At 41.5% G+C, this 20,671-nt stretch overlaps 1 protein-coding gene across 3 annotated transcripts in view; it reads left to right on the plus strand.

The window, feature by feature from the left end:
- The first annotated feature begins 1,104 nt into the window (after positions 1 to 1,104).
- Positions 1,105 to 20,671, plus strand: part of PCCB (propionyl-CoA carboxylase subunit beta) — an 81,054-nt gene continuing 61,487 nt past the window's right edge. The window contains exons 1-6 of one of the 3 annotated variants that reach the window (XM_073232358.1): positions 1,105 to 1,302; positions 3,912 to 4,031; positions 5,056 to 5,124; positions 14,428 to 14,484; positions 15,929 to 16,042; positions 19,865 to 19,975. In XM_073232358.1, coding sequence (XP_073088459.1) covers positions 1,141 to 1,302; positions 3,912 to 4,031; positions 5,056 to 5,124; positions 14,428 to 14,484; positions 15,929 to 16,042; positions 19,865 to 19,975 — 633 coding nt within the window. In that variant the 5' untranslated portion in view covers positions 1,105 to 1,140. The remainder of the gene's footprint in view (positions 1,303 to 3,911; positions 4,032 to 5,055; positions 5,125 to 14,427; positions 14,485 to 15,928; positions 16,043 to 19,864; positions 19,976 to 20,671) is intronic. The other 2 variants (XM_037022972.2, XM_037022973.2) reach the window with 2 other exon arrangements.

The following is a 20,671-nucleotide window of genomic DNA, read 5'->3' on the forward strand; positions in this document are numbered from 1 at the left end:
AGGCCAGTCCTTTGTTTACTTCTCTAGGTTGGTGAGGTCCTTAAAGCAGGTACCTAAATGCAGAGTCAAGAGCATTCAGTTTTGAGTCAGACAGATTCAGGTAGGTTTTGTCTAGATATATGACTTTAGGCCTTGGAACCTGAGCTTCCCTGCATATTAAAGTGAACAATTCCTATTCCAGGAAACATAAATACTGGTGGTTAGTTCTTGGCACACAGTGGGTTCTCAAAAATGTTTGCTGAATTGAATTGCACTAACATTAAAGTCTTAGGCCAGAGTTTGGACTTTAGGAAGGCCCTGCCTATAAGCTAGAATTGGAGGGGTTAATGATCAACTGTAGCATTTTCTGTGGCTAAGAATGCAAAACATACCGTTCCTTGACTTGAAGAACTGCTTGTTAACTGGGGAAACAGATGGACAAACTCCCAATAGTTCAGTTCTAAATCCCTAGAGCAGTTCTCAAACTCTTGCAAGCATAAAATCATCTAGAGGTCATTTGTCGAAACAGATTGATTTAGCAGGTACCGGGTGGAGTCTAAGAATTTAAAGTTTGTATCTCCAACTTGCCCCAGTTGAGGCTGAAGCTGCTGGGCCTACCCTTTGAGAACTACTCACTAGAGGTTAAGATCAATATATGACACGTAGTACATGCCTCTGTGTTTAAATCCTGGCTCGACCACATTTTTAGTATTTGCTCTTGATAATGACACGTTCGGATTCACTCTACCTCTCTGTGCTTCATTTGCGAAATCAGCATAATAAACTAGTGCAAGTAAGTGCTTAAGGCCACACGAAGCACGGTGTTCAATAAATGTTGGTTAGCTCTCACTATCTACTCATTTTCTATAGGAAAATAACAAAACTTGAGGCCTAGATAATAGGAGAAAGGCATGGGCTATCCATCTTCTCTGTTGCCAGGCGGGCACAAGATCTAAGGACCAGGTCTATACTTCCCTTGGTGACGCCGTCGGGGGCCTGGGGTCTCTGAACTCTCAGACTCTCCTCCCAAGCTCGCTCCGCATTCCAGCCCACAGGTTCCCTGTGTCCTGCGACGCTACGCAGGCGCAGACCCGCTGCGCGCACGCTTGACGCACTTGCGTACTGAGGCGTGCCGGCTCGGGGCGCGCCGGCAGAACAAAGATGGCGGCGGCCATACGCGTGGCGGCAGCTAGGGCAAGGCTTCGCGTCGGGCTTCGTGGCCTCTGCAGCCAGCCCGTCTCCGTTAACGAACGCATCGAGAACAAGCGTCGTGCTGCGCTGCTGGGAGGAGGCCAGCGCCGCATCGACGCGCAGCATAAGCGAGTGAGTCCTGAGGGGGCCCAGGCCCCCTCGCCGGCGTTCGTGACCTATTACAGCGCGCCTGGCTGCGGGCTCCGAGGCCTCCCAGCCAATCCGCGGGATGCTCGCAAGGGGCGGGGCGGGGGCGAGAACGTTCTCTTTGGGGACCTGCTGTTACCTTTTCCCAAGAGGCCAGTGGAAAGAGGATGAGCATATGAGGCTTTATCGCTCTTTGCTTTCTCTTTGGAATTTTAGATGGACCTGGCTGGGCTCCAGCCGACTAATCACTCAAGAGCTGTAAACTTTTGGACAAGTTATTTAATCTCTAGGCGTCAATTTACTGTAAACAGAAGGTAGTATTCTCTCACAATCTTATTGTTAGGTAGTGAAGCAATGATAGGCACTTAATCAAAAAATAAATCTGTTTATTCTAGTGCCCCATTAGTGTAGTGGTAGGTTCTTGTTCCATTATGGAAGCAGAAAAATCGAGATACAAGGCAGGAGAAGTAACAACGGACAAACATCATCATGGAGTGGGGTGTGTGGTGCGCACTGGCAACTTGTGGGACCTCTGCCTCCAGAATGCTAGCAGAACAAGTTAGGGTCTCAGCGTGCGTCGACCTGCCGCATAGGAAGGGCGCGCCCCGGGAGCAGGTGTTTTTTCTGGGAGTACGCAGGCTACTCGTTATTTGGATTAGGGTAAGCGGCTCAGGCACTGTCACCCACTGCCCTGTGTTTTGAGGAGAGAATTGTAGCTGGTCTTTGGAGATATGCTGGGTGAGCCATTTAGCAAAAGAAACGGGTCTGGATCGGTGCCCTGGTAGAACTGAAGTTCTTCCAGGTGAAGGGCACTGAGGTACAACTCACAAGCGTGGGATAGGTGAAAGCTGGGGTCTTCAGTGACCAGCCCTGTAAATCGAAATAGAACGTTGATTTAGATGTTGTAAATTTAAACTATTTAAGAAGGCAACAATTCCCTCTTGACACTCTTGGGAGTGAGATATAAATTTGGTGATAATGTGTGGTGCCTGGAGGGCTTAACCTCCCTCCAGGGGAACTTTACATCATCTTCTGGAAAGGCCTGAACCTGCTTCTGTGCATTCTTTCTGTTGGCGCCCACTGTTCAATTCCACCCTGGAACATCACCCCACCCCTTCGCCCGCAGATCCTGTTGGGTTTAGATGCAGCCTCCAGAATCTGTTTTCTTTTGACAAAGCTGACTTAGGGGGCAGACTTGATTTAAATTCCCCGCTCCACTTGTTGAAACGATTTTTGGGTTACTTCCATAGGATAGATTCCCAGAAATGGAATTAATGAATTGGAAGATACAAAATTAACATTCTGATATATACTGCCAAATTATTTTCTGGAAAAACTTATTCTACTTTATACAACAGTGTGTAGGATTGCCTATTTAACATGACGTCACTGACTTCCGCTACTTTCTTAAGGAAAAAATAGAGCCAATTTGAAGTGTTTTTGTGGGGGGCAGGAGACAGTGGGTCTGGATATACTGCTTGGGTGCTCAAGTAACAGAAGCACTTCATGGGTTGAGGGCTCCAGCCTCACTCCTCTCACGTGAGCATTGTCTGTCCCACTCCTTTTCTGCTCAGGTACTCTGAGCTGGGGTTGTCTCTGTATCATAGCATCACTGTCAGGTGTGGGCTTCCTAAGCGGGGGCTCCCAGTGTAGGATAGGAGAAGCTTATGCAAGAGACAGAAAGTACTCCTGGAAGTGTCCTTGTGTCGCTTAGGTTTTCCCCAGGATCATGTCTCAGAGGCCATAAAGAATGAAGCTAGCAGACCCGAGTAGAAGCAACTAACAAAGTTCTTTTAATGAATGAAAGAGAAAGTTCCGGTTACTCAGGCGGGGCTCCAAGGGGGAATGCCATCTGGACTGTGGTGTCAGACATTTATATTGCCTCCTGAGAGGAGGAGTCCCACCCTTCCTGGGTAGATAAAAGACCTGAACTGATGACATCACAACCCACTCCTGATTGGCTGAAAGTACAAGGCTTCATTTGCACAGGACATAACCAATCAGAGCTGAGGTCTAACTAAGTGTACTCTTTGAATGGCTGAGTTTGATTGGAGCTTCTTGAAACTTAACAAGGGCCTTGAAACTTACAGGGGCCCTGAACTCTGTCTGGCTACATCCCTCTATCACCTGCCTCACTTGGCCCTTGACCGTAGTGAGGTGAACTGCTGTGGGGTTTCCTAGAAGAAGCCTATGAATTGGGGGGTGTAATCTCAGACCCCCTCATTAAACCTGTTTTAGTTTTCCACCTCCTGTTTCTCCATTCTTCGTTTTCCTCCTTAAGTCTCCAGTAAATGTTTGTGGGAGTAGTTATCTTGTTTCAGAGTCAGGCACTCCTTACTCCCACTTCTCATCTTTTCCTTCTCTGCCTCACTTTCCTTCCACAATTAGTGGCTCCTGGAGCACCGTGTCTGCCCTGATTTCCTTACTGGCTGAAGTCTACTGGTAACACCTGTCTTCTGGGCAGGTTGATGAAATAGAGGTTTTCACGTGGGCGAAGGGGGAAAACCTGTCCTGGCCCTCCCTTGAGCACTCCTTGCATTCTGACTTTGTCTACAATGACAACAATGAGTGAATGATTTTTTTTTGCATTTTAGGGAAAACTAACGGCCAGAGAGCGGATCAGTCTCTTGTTGGATCCTGGCAGTTTTATTGAGAGCGACATGTTTGTGGAGCACAGATGTGCAGATTTTGGAATGGCTGCTGATAAGAATAAGGTATCTGTCTGTCTACAGCGGTGATGTGAGCCTCCAAGGTGCACTTTTGAGCTGTGGCCCTTCTGGCCTACCTGCTAGACTAATGAGATCCCTCAGGGACTCAGGATATGTCAAAAACTTTTCAAACTTGGGGTCCTGGAATTGTGGAAGTGCCGCTGTAGGAGCACTGCTGGGCCCTCCAGGTTCCCCCACTTAGCTGTCTGCAGATGAAGCAATGTGAGTGAACTGCTCATACCTTGGGCAGTGTAACTCTGGCCCAGTTCCCAGGGCTCTGGTTGTAGGTTCAGAGTTCTTGGAAATAGAGAATGGCAAACCTGGGAGGAAAGGTGAAAATATCTTTGAGTTGTGTTCTATTATGTTTAGGAACCAGAGACCCCTAAAGACTGACCACTTGCCTTTTTCGACACACTTTAAGTTTATGCCTTGAAGTTTTTGAGGTTGGGGTCACTGGACATTTCTTCCTTCAACTGGGTGTTCTTCATGGGTGTTCAGAGTTCTTTGGATTTACTTTTGATCAGTTTTCTTCAGGTCTTGGTATATGCTGTTTGTGACCAAAGATTTGTAAACTTGGCACTGAACCAGCTGGCTCCATTTGAGCCATTATAGGGCCACCCAGTTATGCCAGGATTCCAAGCAAAATGATGGGTTTGCTTTTTTCAGGTTTGAGGGTGGGGGGTGTGGCTTGGTAGAAGTTGCCATGTTTCTTTGTATATCGTCTTTCCCTCAAGCATTTGGTGGTGGCAGTACTAGGGGTTGTCTTGATTATCCTGCTTTTGAGGGGAATGAGGCCTAAGACCACAGTATTCTTCAATTATGTTCATGAAGCAGTACTGCAATGCATGCTGTGCCAGAGGGACAAGAGGGGATTTCTTCATGTCCTTTATTCTTACTGAATTTTAAGGAATTGGGGTGGATTTTTTTTTGTGGGGGGTGGGTAGTGGTCTTTCAATTGGGGTGTAATTGTAGAATTCATTAAAAGAAGTATTTGGATTTTTTAACCTTTGTTTTTCTGTTTTTCTGGTAGTTTCCTGGAGACAGTGTGGTCACTGGACGGGGGCGAATCAATGGAAGATTGGTTTATGTCTTCAGTCAGGTATTTTATAACTCAAATAGGCTGAGAGTGGAGCCGGGAGCAAAATGAGAAGAAAACAGTCTTCGATCATGAAAGTTTCCCTGTAGTCTGGGGCAGATGAGAGATTTATTTTCCAGTTTTCAGTGCTTTCTAATTTTCAGTGCATATGTCCAGAGTATTATACTATGTTTTTTTTTAAGGGAGAAAGCATCCTTAGTCTGGGGGCAGATCACAGGGCAGTAGTCAAATAAGAAGTCTCAGGAACCAGGAGATTATTCCAAGTGAGAGTGATTCCTCTTGCCAGGTTGGATGTGTGTCTGGAGGGCATCCTTGTTCTGGGGAGTGTGTGTGGATCTGAGACAGTAGAGGGGACTTGCCTCTTAGAACCCTAGATTTCTGAGTTCTGGGCTTTCATAAAAGTGTGTAAACACGTTTTCTCAGGTTGCATCAAGACAGATACAATTTCTTTACACTGAGACCGTAGGAGAATGTAGTAGGCAGAATAATGGCCCCCAAAGATATCTAAGCTCTAATCTTCAAAACCTATGAATATGTTGCCTTACATGACGAAGGGGAATTAAGCTTCCAGAATAAATGAATGGTGCTAATCAGCTGACCTTAAAATAGAGCAGCCTTGGTTATCTAGGTGGGCCAGTGTAATCACAAGGGTCCTTAAACGTGCAGGAGAGAGGGACAAGAAGAGTGATGTGATGTAAGAAGAACTTGACCTGCCAGTGCTGGCTTAGAAGACGGTGGAAAGGGGTCACGGTGAAGGAATACACATGGTCTGTAGAGTGGAAAAAGGCAAGAAAACAGATTTTCCCCTGGAACCTCCAGAAAGGAGCATGGCATTGCTGACCTTGATTTCAGCTCAGTGAGATCCATGTAGGACTTCTAAGTTACAGAAATATAAGGTAATACATTTGTATTGTTTCTAGTCACTGAATTTGTAGTCATTTGTTACAGCAGCATTAGAAAACTAACAAAGAACATGTTACATACTATTTTGGTTTTGATTTCCACTCCCACAGAGGTAGAAATATGTATGTAATTCTAAATATTTAGTTCCTTTTACAGATCTAAAGTTACAAGGGTTGTTTAGGAACCCAAAGTGTTTTCTGGGTTTCATACTAAAATAATTATGCTTGGTTAATTTTCAGTTTATTACATTTAGACAATAACTCGTTTGTAAATGAATTACTGGGGGTAAAATGGCAACATTTCCAGAATCTCTTGCTGGCCTTAGTGCATCTCTGTCTTGCCAGTGGGTTTCAGCTCTGGCAAGTTCACTATGGATTCAATGTGACCAAAGAAATGACAGTAAAATATTCTTGGGGTGAAAGGGTTATACCCAACTTAATTTCCACTGTGGCAGGTCAGTCACTAAAATCTCAGTCACTCAGAGCAAGTTTGCATGCTGCAAGCCCATCTCTGCCTCTGGGCCTCTCTGCCTGCGCAGCTGTCCTCTGGGCCTCTGTCCTTGGCGCTGCCACCACTCCAGCCTCTGCTCTGCTTTCCTGCAGCATTGCAGCCCTGCCACCATATTGTGCCGAGAGCACTGGGCAGAGCTCTTTTTATAGAGTCAACAGCCATGTATTGCTCACAGGTGTGCAGTGAGCTACTTAAACAGGGCCAGGTGAGGATCCTGGCCACAGGAACTCTCATTTTATCCACAAACCCTTAATAAGATAGCTAGAACAAAGAAAGGTACTGTGTTTTCTGGACCTGTTGTTCTCCTATTTATTTTTTATTAAGGTATTATTGATATACACTCTTATGAAGGTTTCACATGAAAAAATGTGGTTATTACATTCACCTATATTATCATGAGCCCCCCATACCCCACTGTAGTAGCTGTCCATCAGTATTGTAAGATGCCACAGAGTCACTGTTTGCCTTCTCTGTGCTACACTGTCTTCCCCATGATCTCCCACACACTATGTGTACTAATCATAATACCCCTCCATTCCCTTTTCCCTCCCTTCCCACCTGCCCTCCCCCACTCTTCCCCTTTGGTAACCACTAGTCCCTTATTGGAGTCTGTGAGTCTGTTGCTGTTTTGTTCCTTCAGTTTTGCTTTGTTGTTATACTCCACAAATGAGAGAAGTAATTTGGTACTTTTCTTTCTTTGCCTGGCTTATTTCAATGAGCATAATATCCTCCAGCTCCATCCAGGTTGTTGCACATGGTAGGATTTGTTTCTTATGGCTGGATAGTATTACATTGTGTATATATACCACCTCTTCTTTATCCATTCACCTACTGATGGACACTTAGATTGCTTCCATATCTTGGCTATTGTAAATAGTGCTGTGATAAATGTAGGGGTACATATGTCTTTTTTAATCTGAGAAATTAAATTCTTTGGGAAAATCCCTAGGAGTGGAATTCCCAGGTCAAATGGTATTTCTCTCTTTAGTTTTTTGAGGAACCTCCATATTGCTTTCCACAATGGTTGAACTAGCTTACATTCCCACCAGCAGTGTAGGAGGGTTCCCCTTTCTCTGCATCCTCACCAACATTTGTTGTTCTTAGTCTTTTCGATGCTGGCCATCCTTACTGGTGTGAGGTGATATCTCATTGTGGTTTTAATTTGCATTTCCATGATAATTAGTGATGTGGAGCATCTTTTCATGTGCCTGTTGGTCATCTGAATTTCTTCTTTGGAGAAATGTCTGTTCATATCCTCTGTCCATTTGTTAATCATGTTATTTGCTTTTTGGTTGTTGATGTGTGTGAGTTCTTTATGTATTTTAGATGTTAACCCTGTGTTGGATATGTCATTAACAAATATATTCTCCAGTACTGTAGGATGCCTTTTTGTTCTGTTAATGGTGTCCTTTGCTGTACAGAGGCTTTTTAGTTTGATGTAGTCCCATGTGTTCATTTTTGCTTTTCTTTCCCTTGCTTGAGGAAATGCATTCAGGAAAACGTTGCTCCTGTTTATTATATTCAGGAGATTTTTGCCTTTGTTGTCTTCTAAGAATTTTACGGTTTCATGACTTACATTCAGGTCTTTGACCATTTTGAATTTACTTTTGTGTTTGGGGATAGACAATAATCCAGTTTCATTCTCTTGCATGTAGCTGTCCAGTTTTGCCAACACCAGTTGTTGAAGAGGCTGTCATTTCCCCATTGTATGTCCATGGTTCCTTTATCATATATTAATTGACCATATATGCTTGGGTTTGTATCTGGGCTCTCTAGTCTGTTCCATTGGGTATGGTTCTGTTCTTGTGCCAGTGCCAAATTGTCTTGATTACTGTGGCTTTGTAGTAGAGCTTGAATTTGGGGAGCATAATCCCCCCAGCTTTATTCTTCTTTCTCAGGATTGCTTTGGCTATTCGAGGTCTTTTGTGGTTCCATATGAATTTTAGAACACTTTGCTCTAGTTCGTTGAATAATGCTGTTAGTATTTTGAGAGGGATTGCATTGAATTTGTAGATTGTTTTAGGCAGGATGGCCATTTTGAGAATAGGAATTCTTCCTATCCGTGAGCATGGGATGTGTTTCTATTTATTGGTATCTTCTTTAATTTCTCTCATGAGTGTCTTGTAGTTTTCAGAGTATAAGTCTTTCACTTCCTTGGTTAGGTTTATTCCTAGGTATTTTATTCTTTTTGATGCAATTGTGAATGGAATTGTTTTCTTGATTTCTCTTTCTGCTAGTTAATCGTTAGTATGTAGGAATGCAGCAGATTTCTGTGTATTAATTTTGTATCCTGTAACTTTGCTGAATTAAAATATTAGTTCTAGTAGTTTTGGAGTGGATTCTTTAGGGTTTTTTGTGTACAATATCATGTCATCTGCAAACAGTGAGAGTTTGACTTCTTCCTTGCCAATCTGGATGCCTTTTATTTGTTTGTGTTGTCTGATTGTCATGACTAGGACATCCAGTACTATGTTGAATAAAGGCAGGGAGAGTGGGCATCTTTGTCTTGTTCCTGATCTTAAAGGAAAGGCTTTCTGCCTCTCGCTGTTATGTATGATGTTGGCTGTGGGTTTGTCATTATATATGGCCTTTGTTACGTTGAGGTATTTGCCCTCTGTACCCATTTTGTTGAGATTTTTTATGATAAATGGATGTTGAATTTTGTCGAATGCTTTTTTGGCATCTATGGAGATGATCATGTAGTTTTTGTTCTTTTTGTTGATGTGGTAGGTGATGTTGGTGGATTTTCTAATATTGTACCATCCTTACATCCCTGGAATAAATCCTACTTTTTCATGATGGATGATCTTTTTGATGTATTTTTGAATTCGGTTTGCTAATATTTTGTTGAGTATTTTTTCATTTGTGTTCATCAGGGATATTAGTCTGTAGTTTTCTTTTTTTGTGGTGTCTTTGCCTGATTTTGGTATTAGGGTGATGGTGGACTCATAGAATGAGTTTGGAAGTATTCCCTCCTCCTCTGCTTGTTGGAAAACTTTAAGGAGAATGGGTATTAGGTCTTCACTAAATGTTTGATAAAATTCAGTGGTGAAGCCATCTGGTCCAGGAGTTTTGTTCTTAGGTAGTTTTTTTATTATTAATTCAATTTCATTGCTAGTGATTGTTCTGTTCAGATTTTTTGTTTCTTCCTGGGTCAGCCTTGGAAGGCTGTATTTTTCTAGAAAGTTTTCCATTTCTTCTGGGTTATCCAGTTTGTTAGCATATAATTTTTCATAGTATTTCTATGGTATCCATAGTGATATTTCCCTTCTTATTTTTGATTCTGTTTATGTATGTAGACTTTTTTTTTTTTTGATAAGTCTGACTTAGGGGTTTATCTATTTGGTTATTTTCTTGAACAAGCTCCTGCTTTCCATTGATTCATTCTATTGTTTTATTCTTCTCGATTTTATTTATTTTTGTTCTAGTCTTTATTATGTCCCTTCCTCTACTGACTTTGGGCCTCATTTGGTCTTCTTTTCTAGTTTAATTATGAGTTTAGACTGTTCGTATGTGATTGTTCTTCTTTCCTGAAGTAGGCGTGCTTTGCATTATACTTCCCTCTTAGCACTGCATTTGGTGCATCCCACAGATTTTGTGGTGTTGAATTATTGCTGTCATTTGTATCCATATATTGCTTGATTTCTGTTTTTATTTGGTCATTGATCCATTGGTTATTTAGGAGCATGTTGGTAAGCCTTTATTTGTTAGTGGGCTTTTTTGTTTTCTTTACATAATTTATTTCTAGTTTCATGCCTTTGTGATCTGAGAAGTTGGTTGTTATGATTTCAATCTTTTTGAATTTACCAGGGCTCTTTTTGTGGCCTAGTCTATGATCTATTTTTGTAAATGTTCCATGTACACTTGAGAAGAATGTATCCTGCTGCTTTTGGGTGTAGAGTTCTATAGAGGTTTTTAGGTCTATCTGTTCTAATGTGTTGTTCAGTGCCTCTGTATCCTTACTTATTTTCTGTCTGGTTGATCTGTCCTTTGGAGAGAGTGGAGTGTTGAAGTCTCCTAGAATGAATGCATTACATTCTATTTCCCCTTTTAATTTTGTAGGTGCTCCTGTGTTGGGTGCATAGGATATTTATAATGGTTATATCCTCTTGTTGGATTGAACCCTTTATCATTATGTAATGTCCTTTGTCTCTCGTTACTTTCTTTATTTTAAAGTATTTTGTCTGATAGAAGTACTGCAACTTCTGCTTTTTTCTCCCTATTAGTTGCTTGAAATATCTTTTTCCATCCCTTCACTTTTAGTCTGTATATGTCTTTGGGTTTGAAGTGAGTCTCTTGTAGGCAGCATATAGTTGAGTCTTTTTTTTTTGATCAGTTCTGTTATTACTCTCTGTCTTTTAATTGGTGCATTCAGACCATTTACATTAAGGGTGATTATCGATAAGTATGTACTTGTTGCCATTGCTGGCTTTATATTCATGGTTAACAATGGTTCAAGGGTAACTTCCTTACTATCTAAGAGTCTAACTTAACTCAGTATGCTATTACAAGCACAATCTAAAGGTTCTTTCTTTTTTTTTCTCCTTTTTCTAAGTCCTCCATTCTTTATATATTAGGTATCATATTCTGTACTCTTTGTCTATCCCTTGACTGACTTTGGGGGTAGTTCACTTACTTTTGCATTTGCCTAGTAATTAATTGGTCTACTTTGTTTACTGTGATTTTATTACCTCTGGTGACGGCCATTTAGCCTTAGGAACACTTCCATATATAGAGGTCCCTCCAAAATACACTGTAGAGAAAGTTTGTGGGAGATAAAGTCTCTCAGCTTTTGCTCATCTGGAAATGTTTAATCCCTCTTTCTAATTTAAATGATAATCTTGCTGGATAGAGAATTCTTCGTTCGAGACCCTACTGCATCATTGCATTAAATATATCATGCCACTCCTTTCTGGCCTGTAAGTTTTCTGTTGAGAAGTCTGATATTAGCCTGATGGGTTTTCCTTTGTATGTGATTTTTTTTTTCTCTCTGACTCCTTTTAATAGTCTGTCTTTATCCTTCATCTTTGCCATTTTAATTGTTATATGTCTTGGTGTTGTCTTCCTCAGGTCCCTTGTGTTGGGAGATCTGTGCACCTTCATGGCCTGAGAGACTATCTCCTTCCCCAGATTGGGAAAGTTTTCAGCAATTACCCCTTCCAAGACACTTTCTATCCCTTTTTCTCTCTCTTCTTCTATTACCCCTATAATATGAATATTTTTCCGTTTGGATTGGTCACAGAGTTCTCTCAATATTCTTTCATTCTTAGAGATCCTTTTTTCTCTCTGTGCCTCAGCTTCTTTTTATTACTGTTCTCTGATTTCTATTTCATTTATTGTCTCCTCCACCATATCTAATTTGCTTTTAAAACCCTCCATTGTTTTCCTTAACAATTGAATCTTTGCCCTGAATTTGTTCTTGAGTCCTTGAAAACTTTTCTGTATCTCCAGAAGCATCTTTATCATTTTTATTTTGAAATCTCTTTCAGGAAGATTGATGATAATTGGTTTCATGTAACTCTTTTTCTGGTGTTTGTGGTATTTTTGTTTGAACCAGGTTCCTTTGATGTTTCATATTTGTATGTGTCGCCCTCTAGTGCACAGAAGCTCTACTCTCTGGAGCCTCTCAGCCCCTGGAGTGATGTTAGGGGTCTCAGGGGAGTGGTGCAGGTGCCTGGGGGGAGGAAAGAGCTTTTTCCTACTTCCCGGCTGCTATGCTTGTCTCCACTGCGAGAACCAGTGGGCCGAACACGGAGGTGTAAGTCTGTATGCTTTGCCTTTGTACCTGCTGTGGGTGGGGCTTCCATCTCGCTAGCCTGACACCAGTGCAGGGGTTGTTGGTTAGCAAGCCAGGTGTGTGCTGGCTGGGAGGAAGGCGTGGCAGGCTGTGTATCACTGTGGGGTGCCTTAAAGCTGTGTAGCCAGCCAGGGGGATGGAGCACCTGAAGCTCCTGAAAGTTCCCAACCTGTTGGGCAGAGTGTGCCCCTACAATTTTGTCCACCTGTTCTTTCTCCTGAACAGTAAGCTCTGTGCAATCCTTACCCCTTTAGCAGCCCTGGCGCTATTAGGAAGTCTCTCAGACTGCCTGCCCAGAGCTGCTGGATATGGATCCCTGTTTTCCACAAGCAGCTGGAATGTTAGTCTCTCCAGGTGTTCTGCCTGTCTTAGCTTTCCAACCCCACTAATCACCAGAGCACCATGCCGTGTAGGTTTGCACTCCCAGAGCAGATTCCAGGGGTGGGTGTTCAGCAATCCAAGTCTCTACTCCCTCCCTGCTCTGTTTCTCTTCCTCCTGCCAGTGAGCTGGGTTCGGGGAAGGGCTTGGGTCACATTGGGTCACAATATTGGTTTCATGTGACCCCTATAATACGAACAAATAGGAATGCCCATTTTATGTTCATAGAATCTGATTTTTTGAGTTAAATCTGTGTGAAAAGTTTCTTTTCTTAAAGCTATGAATGGTACCTTACCCTGTTCCATGAGGTCTGTTCTTTTCTCCTGGTGTATGCAGTTCTGGCACAGCCTTCTTTCCTGTTGCTCTTTCAGGAGTAGTTATATTAATTATATTTTTGTATTATATGTGGTTTTAGGAGGAGTTCCCTGTGTCACCTCTTGTGCCACCATCTTTAATCCTTTCTCTCTTTTCTTCTATTAAACAGATACAAAATTCTCTGAAAGAATACTTTTGAACACATTTTGTGCCCATGGGGTATTGTGGGAGTGAGGGTGAGGTGGAGATGGCTGAGACAGAGCTTGCCCTGAGAAGCTAATGATTTTGTAGACAGAATGGGGCCAAATAGGAGTGAATACAGTATAGATGAGGTTAGGGAGGTTCCCGGAAAATGCTGTTGGCTCAAAACAAGGAATGATCACATCCAGGATTAAGGAAGGCTTTAGAGAAAATGGGGCATTTGAAATAAGCCCTAAAGGATACTGAGGGTGGGGTGTGATGAGCCACTTTTTTGTAGTGATCCCCCAAATCTTTTTTTTCTGGAGAGAATGTTTTTGCAGAGAAGCAGCTTCTGTCTCTTGCCTAATAGACTGTAAGTGTGTACTAGGGGGAGGGGAGTAGGAGAAAAGAGGGGCCAGCAGTAGCTCATGATTCAGTGTATAGATACTATTCTCACCCATTTCAGCCTCACTTTTGCAGCTGGTGATTTTGAGTGCAGAACCCCTCTGGTTAAGTTTCTTCAGAGAACAAACCTTTCTTCTCTCAAGGTGAAGGAGATGCCCTGTGAGGTCTAACTGTTCCTATTAGACTTTCTATCCATCTGTTTTTCACCACTCCTCACCTCTCACTTTCCCTGATTTCTGGGTTGTCCCTCCTTTTGGTCACTCCCTCTGCAGGTGTGTGTGCTTCCATTTGCTTTAACATAGATAGTCTGTGCTATCAGTTCCCAGGTCAGTCCTCTGGGCTGAATCTGCTTTAAATTCCCCACTGTCTTTTTGAGGGGGTTTTAGGAAGGAGGTCATTCCTACAAGAAGCCCTTTATATCAGAAGGTAATAAAAAAAGTTCATTAGCAAAAGGAAGCAGTGAGGACTTTGATTCACTTTTTACTCCTCCCTTGTCAAAACTGCAAATGTTTCCTAGTAATAGGAATGCCCGTTTGATGTTCATAGAACCTGATTTTTGGGTTAAATCTGTGTGAAGTTTCCTTTTCTTAAAGCTACAAATTGTTTTTGTAGAGCAGACTAGGTGTTTTGCTCTTGACAGTATGTGAACTCCCTTTAAGGTATTTCATAGAATAATTTATAAGCCAGACTTTTCTCCTAATTTTTTCAACTTCTGAAAATTCTTTAAAAACCTATTTGTGAACTTTCAGTTTCTTCCTCCTACTGGTTCTTTGTCTCTGGCTAGTCACTGTATTTTATTGATTTATTTTCTTTTTAGGATTTTACAGTTTTTGGAGGCAGTTTGTCGGGAGCTCATGCACAGAAGATCTGCAAAGTAAGTATTTAATATTGAAAACAAATCCAAGACTTTAATCAGTCATATAGTGCATATTGAGAATCCTTGGGGTACAAGACACTGAGCTGGGTGTGTGGGTTGGGGCAGAAGTGTGCAAAATTTAGTGCTGACCTGAAGGTGCCTCCATTTCAGGGCAGGAGAGTTCTTAACATTTTTGCACCATGGATCCCTTTGGCAGGCTGGTGAAGCCTGGACCTTTATTTTATTTATTTTTTAACATGCAGAAAATAAAATATATAGCGTTATAAAAGATTAAAAACATTTTTTAAATCACATCTGTAATTTATGTAATATATATGCTTCATTAATAACATTTGTAGTGGATCTAAACTGCTATCATTGCAAAATTGGCATGAGTGAAAATATTTCAAGATATCTGCAACGATGTTAATCTGACATAAAAATATCTGCCTTTCATTAACAATAAAGTCACAGATATTTCTAATATTACTGTGCTTTTTTTGCCTGTATTCATAAATGAAGGAAATGCTAAAGATCAGCTAATAAAGATGTAAATTTTTTTCCCATCTATGTTCATAAACTCCCATTTTGAAATCTATTCACAGACCCCATAGGGTTCTGAGGACCCCAGCTAAAGTACCCATGGTCTGGGTGAAGAGTCCAGGCACTAAAAAAGCAGTGCAAGGGTTATGTGATGGTATTTTTAGAAAACACTGTTCGAGATGTTGATGATCTGGAGATGAATTAAAGTGTACATCATATCTGAAGAATTTTGGAATTAAAGGTAGAGGTGACTGTTAGGATCCAGAGCTGCTCTGTGTAATGGAACACCTGGATTCTAGACATAGTCTTGTCATATATTGCTCCTGAGGTCCTGGGACAATTACTTCTAAACCTTCCTATTTTTTCTCTTTTTACTGTCTCTGTTATGGTTAATTGAGATAATGGAAGCGAAAGTGCTTTGTAATCTATCAAGCATTGCTAGAAATGTGCCTCATTAGGCTGTCAACGACCCATGAGGAAAACCTGTCTTTTAGAAGTCAAAGCCAGCCTGGACCTAGCCTCAGGTTAACAGATGGGTCTTCATTTACTTTGTTAAAATACTTCTTTGCCATTCTACTAGCAGTTCTTTCAAAAGAGTATCAGGGGAACAAAACTGCCTGCTGAGAAATATCACAGCCTCGGCCTGTGACTGCAGAAATGTTTGCCATGAGCAGTCCTATCCCCTGCTAGTGGGAAGTACCTTGGCTCTTAGATGTTTGGAGGGCTTCAATCAGCCCTTTAAATATCTGGTTCTCTGTCTTCTGTGAAGGTACCCAGTCATCATGGGGAATGAAGCCTGTGTTACTCCTGTTTTGGAAGTACATTCAGAACATTTCCCAGAAAACACTGTGGTGCTTTGTAAATACTGTTTCTGATTACAGGATCAGTTGTCTCACAAAAGATTTCTCTGCTGTCTCAGATAATGGACCAGGCCATGACAGTGGGGGCTCCAGTGATTGGACTGAATGACTCTGGGGGAGCACGGATCCAAGAGGGAATAGAGTCTTTGGCTGGTTATGCAGACATCTTTCTGGTGAGAAACCCATTAATAAAGAGTAGAGGGTAAAAAAGTATAGGGCTTAGTTCTCTAAGCTGTGTTCTGGTCAGATCTTCCCCATCTCTTCTCATTTTTCTCTGCCCCATTGTGTCTGTTCTGTGGCTCCTTCCTATCACTGGAGGTAGCATGAAGGGTGAATGAAAAGAGTGTAAGTGAGGAGAGTTTTTTTCTCATAGAGGGCTACTCACAGGGGAAAACAGAATTAAAGACCACTCAAAAGAGAAAGCCACTTAAATACATTTTTTTTCTATATATTTACCTTTCCAGTAAGATTTATTTTTTCATATGTGTTTTGTTACTAACTAGTGCCCTTTCTTTTTCAGCTTGAGGAATTCCCTCGAATATTTCTTACAAGGCCAATTTAGTGCTAATTAATTCCTTTAGCTTTTGCTTGTCTGTAAAAATATTTGTCTCCTTCATTTCTGAACAGTAACTTTGCTGGTGGTGTAGCTCTGTGCCTAAATGGGTTTCAGCTCTGGCAAATTCATTCTGGATGTGGTGAGACTAAAATGACAACAGAATGTTTGGGGTTAAAAAAGGGGCTTTTATACCTAGCTTTTTTCTCATGGTGGCAGGTCAAGCACTGGAATCCCATCCACCTCTGTCTCAGCGTCTGCTCCAGGCACTTCCTCCACTCCAGGCCCTGCCCTCTCCTCCAGCCTCTGCTTTCCTCTTCCCCTGCTTCCCTCTCCCCTTAGCATGGGGGCAGAGTTCTTTTTATTTTTTATTTTATTTATTTATTTATTTTATTTTTTATTTTTATTTTTATTTTTTTTGAGAGGGCATCTCTCATATTTATTGATCAAATGGTTGTTAACAACAATAGAATTCTGTATAGGGGACTCAATGCACAATCATTAATCCACCCCAAGCCTAATTTGGCAGAGTTCTTTTTATGGCAACACAGGCAATAATGGATTATTGCCGATGGGTATCAAAGCATGTGCCTGCCCAGTAGGCTAAGTATTACATCATTGCACGTATACAGTGGATGTAGGTTAGAATCAGGTGATGATCCTGGCTGTGGAACTTCCATTTTCTCTATGGTAGAGTATTCTTGGAAGTTTCTGTCTTTATTTCCAGCATTTTGGCTATATCTTGCCATTCCCTTCTCGCCTGTAAAGTTTCTACTGAAAGTTTACTTTTAGTCTTATGGGGTTCCCTCATATGTAACAAGTTGCTTTTAATATTCTCTCCTTGTTTTTAACTTTTGACATTTTAATTATAATATGTCTTGGTGTGGGTCTCTGGGTTTCTCTTATTTGGAACTCAGGCTGTCTTGATGTCTTTTCCACGTTAGGAAGGTTTGCAGCCATTATTTCTTCAAATAAGATTTTTGCCTCTTTCTTTCTTCTCCTCCTTAGAGCCCTATGATGTAAATGTTAGTATGTTTGCTTTCTTCCAAAGTCCCTTAATATGCAGCCTTATATACGTAATCACATTTTTACAGTTTTTAGCACTCTTCTTGTGGCTTTGAATTTCTGTCTGGTATTACCCCCACCCCCATCCTCCCACCACCCCCAACCTGAAGAGTTTCCTGAACTGGTATGGGTAGCAGTAGCAGCTTTAGTTAAGACTGCTACAGATCCCACTGTTCTTACCTAATTCATTAATAAGCATTCCTTTTTTTAAATATTTTGTCTGATTCCAGAGCCCTGAAGTATTTGTTTTTTGACAGTTTTGTCATTTTATATTTGTTTTTTGGAGTTGCCTGCACTTCTTATCATAGCTGGAAGTCTACCTACCCACCTCGATATTTTTGCAGAATAGGAAAAACTTTTTTTCCAACTTACTTTTATTGTGGTAAAATATATATAATATAAAATTTACAAACTGAACTGTTTTTAAATGTACACTTAAGTGGTTTTAAATACATTCATAGTGTTGTATATAACCATCACCAATCTCCATCTCTATAACTCTTTTTATCTTGTAAAGCTGAAACTCTATATCGATTAAACAATTACTACCCATGATCCCATCCCCCTAGCCTCTGGCAACCAATATTCTACTTTGTTTCTATGACTTTTGACTAAGGACCTCATATAAGTGGAACCATACTGTATTTGTCTTTTTTTTTGACTGGCTTATTTCACTTAGCATAATGCCCTCAAGGTTCAGCAGTGCTGTAGCATGTGACAGGATTTCCTTTCTTTTCAGGCTGAATAATATTACATTATTGGTAATAACACATTTTTCTTAACTACTCATCCCTTGATGGGTAGTTGGGTTGCTGCTACGTTTTAGCTATTGTGAATAATACTGCTATGAAATTGGTGTACAAATGTTGCTTTGAAACTCTGCTTTCCATTCTTTTCAGTTTTCCCCAGAAGTGGAATTTCTGGATCATATGATCATTCTATTTTTAAACTTTTGAAGAACTTCCATACTGTTTTACACAGTGGCTACACCATTTTACATTCCCACTAACAGTGTACAGGTGTTCTGATTTCTCCATATCCTTGCCAGTGCTACTTGTTTTCTGTTTTAATAGCCATCCCAGTGTGTGTGAGGTGGTATCTCATTCTAATTTTGATTTGCATTCCCTAATGATTAGTGATGTTGAGCTGGAGGGGGAGGGGCTTGTAACAATGAAGGGAGTTGAGCAACAATGGCTGCCTACCTCTCTAACTGCATCTTTTTTATTAGAATCAGCAGTGGGTGATCAGAGTACAGATCCACAATATTTGGAGAACAGTGGCCTATCTGCCTACCTTGGCTTCGGATAGCTATGTGTAAGTTGCTACAGGAATACATGCACAGCTCTCTGCCTCCTTGCTTGGGATTGAGTAGCTGCTACTGTGCTAAGAGTTGAAACAGACAGAAATTAACCACAATTTATCCTCCAAATCTTCACCTGCAAGTTGCCAGCCTATAAGAGACTCCGGAGTTCCAAAACATTACATCAGACATATGCTAGTACAATTGTTGTCTAGGTGGAGAGACAGATTCCTGGTACTTCCTATTTTGCGGTCTTCCCAGAATCTTCTTTCTCTGTATGTTCTTTCATAAGGTCCTGAGCTGTGTCCTATGCTTTACAGAAATTGGGTTCAGAGCCAAGGCAGGGCTGAAAGTGGACATACTTCTCTTAAGTTGATGGGGCTCAGGGGAAGGAAAGAAGTTGGGAGTTGGGCAAGGAGTCCTTGGGCCTTTATCATCTTGCCAAAGGTCCTCCAGTCCCCAATGTGTCTTTTCCAGGAGGTGGTTTGAGGCTTGTCCCTTCACAGCATCTTGTTCCTATACAGCCTTTCTGGCTTTTTCGCTACCTCTCTTTCCCTTGCATCCTGTCTAGTGGGCAAACATCGAAGACAAAATAAAGTAGCACCTGCCTTTTGTGTTGCCTTATAACTGCTGGATGCCCTCTGTGGAGGGTGTGAAGGGGCTCCCAATAGAGGTTATGGTTCCAGGGTAATTGTTGGCCCTGTATATTCTGCCTAAGGTGTTCATTCATTCTTCCAGCCAGCTTTGTGCAGATAGGGATGCTGGGCTTGAGGTATGTTTAAATCTGGAGTGAGAGTGAGTTTCTGTCCTGGTGGACCTTTTGGGGAAACTGCTGCAAAGGAGGGAAGATGGGAGAGGGTATATGTGCCAGAAAGTAATATGCCAACTGTCCTACCAGCTATGGGGAGAAATTGTATATATAATTCTGGAAGAAACTGTATTGATTAGTCTCTTGCCTCCAGGAAATAATTTCTGTGAATTAAAGCGAAGTGTGATTTTATTGTTGCCTTTATCTTTCTGCAGATAATGCCTTGAACACTTCTGTAACCAGATGCCTTTGCCTTTTTCTTTTGGTAGAGGAATGTCATGGCGTCTGGAGTCATCCCTCAGATTTCTCTGATCATGGGCCCGTGCGCTGGTGGGGCTGTCTACTCCCCGGCCCTAACAGACTTCACGTTCATGGTAAAGGTAAGAAAGAAGAACTGTTTCTCTGGCCCTCTGAGATTTGTGCAATACCTCACCTGCAATAAAAATTATTCCTGACCCAGATCTGGGTTTTTATCTGCATTCTCTTTGGCTTTCTGTGTAGTGATGATAAGCTCATGGTGGATAGGAAATTTTGGCATGAAATCTGTAGCTTGTTGGAGGTTCAGAGGTACAATGTGCTTGTGTGCTTCATTAGTGGATGATTTTACTTAATCTGAGTTGCAAATGATTCTCAGGTAATCAAAGGATACTGTCTTCCGCTCACACAGATGATTGTTTACTGAATCCTATTCAGTTTCTCAGAAGGCTTTCCTGTAATATGCTTGCTTCAGCTTTTTGCGATTTTATTACATTTTTTCTATAATAGTAATAGTGAACCTGACCTCCAACTTCATTTTGAGAGGTTCATATCTTTAATATATGAATTTTTTTCTTTTCTTGTGAGCTTGTGTTTTTTGGAATATAAGGGGTGAGGTGGGGTGGAAATGTCACCATGGGCTATGCCGAGCCAGGGAAATGTCCAGTCTAATCTTCCTGGGATTGTTTTTGCAACTTTTTCTTTTTCTTTGAGCTGCTGCTCTTGCTGCCAGCAGCTTCTCCAGGTCACCTGCCTAGTGGCTCTTCCTTAGAGGAGAACTTAACTACTCTGCACTGTAGCATTCCCTCCACCTTCAGCTT

Source organism: Manis javanica, chromosome 3 (assembly GCF_040802235.1).
Source record: "Manis javanica isolate MJ-LG chromosome 3, MJ_LKY, whole genome shotgun sequence".
In the NCBI taxonomy this organism is placed as follows: Eukaryota; Metazoa; Chordata; class Mammalia; order Pholidota; family Manidae; genus Manis; species Manis javanica.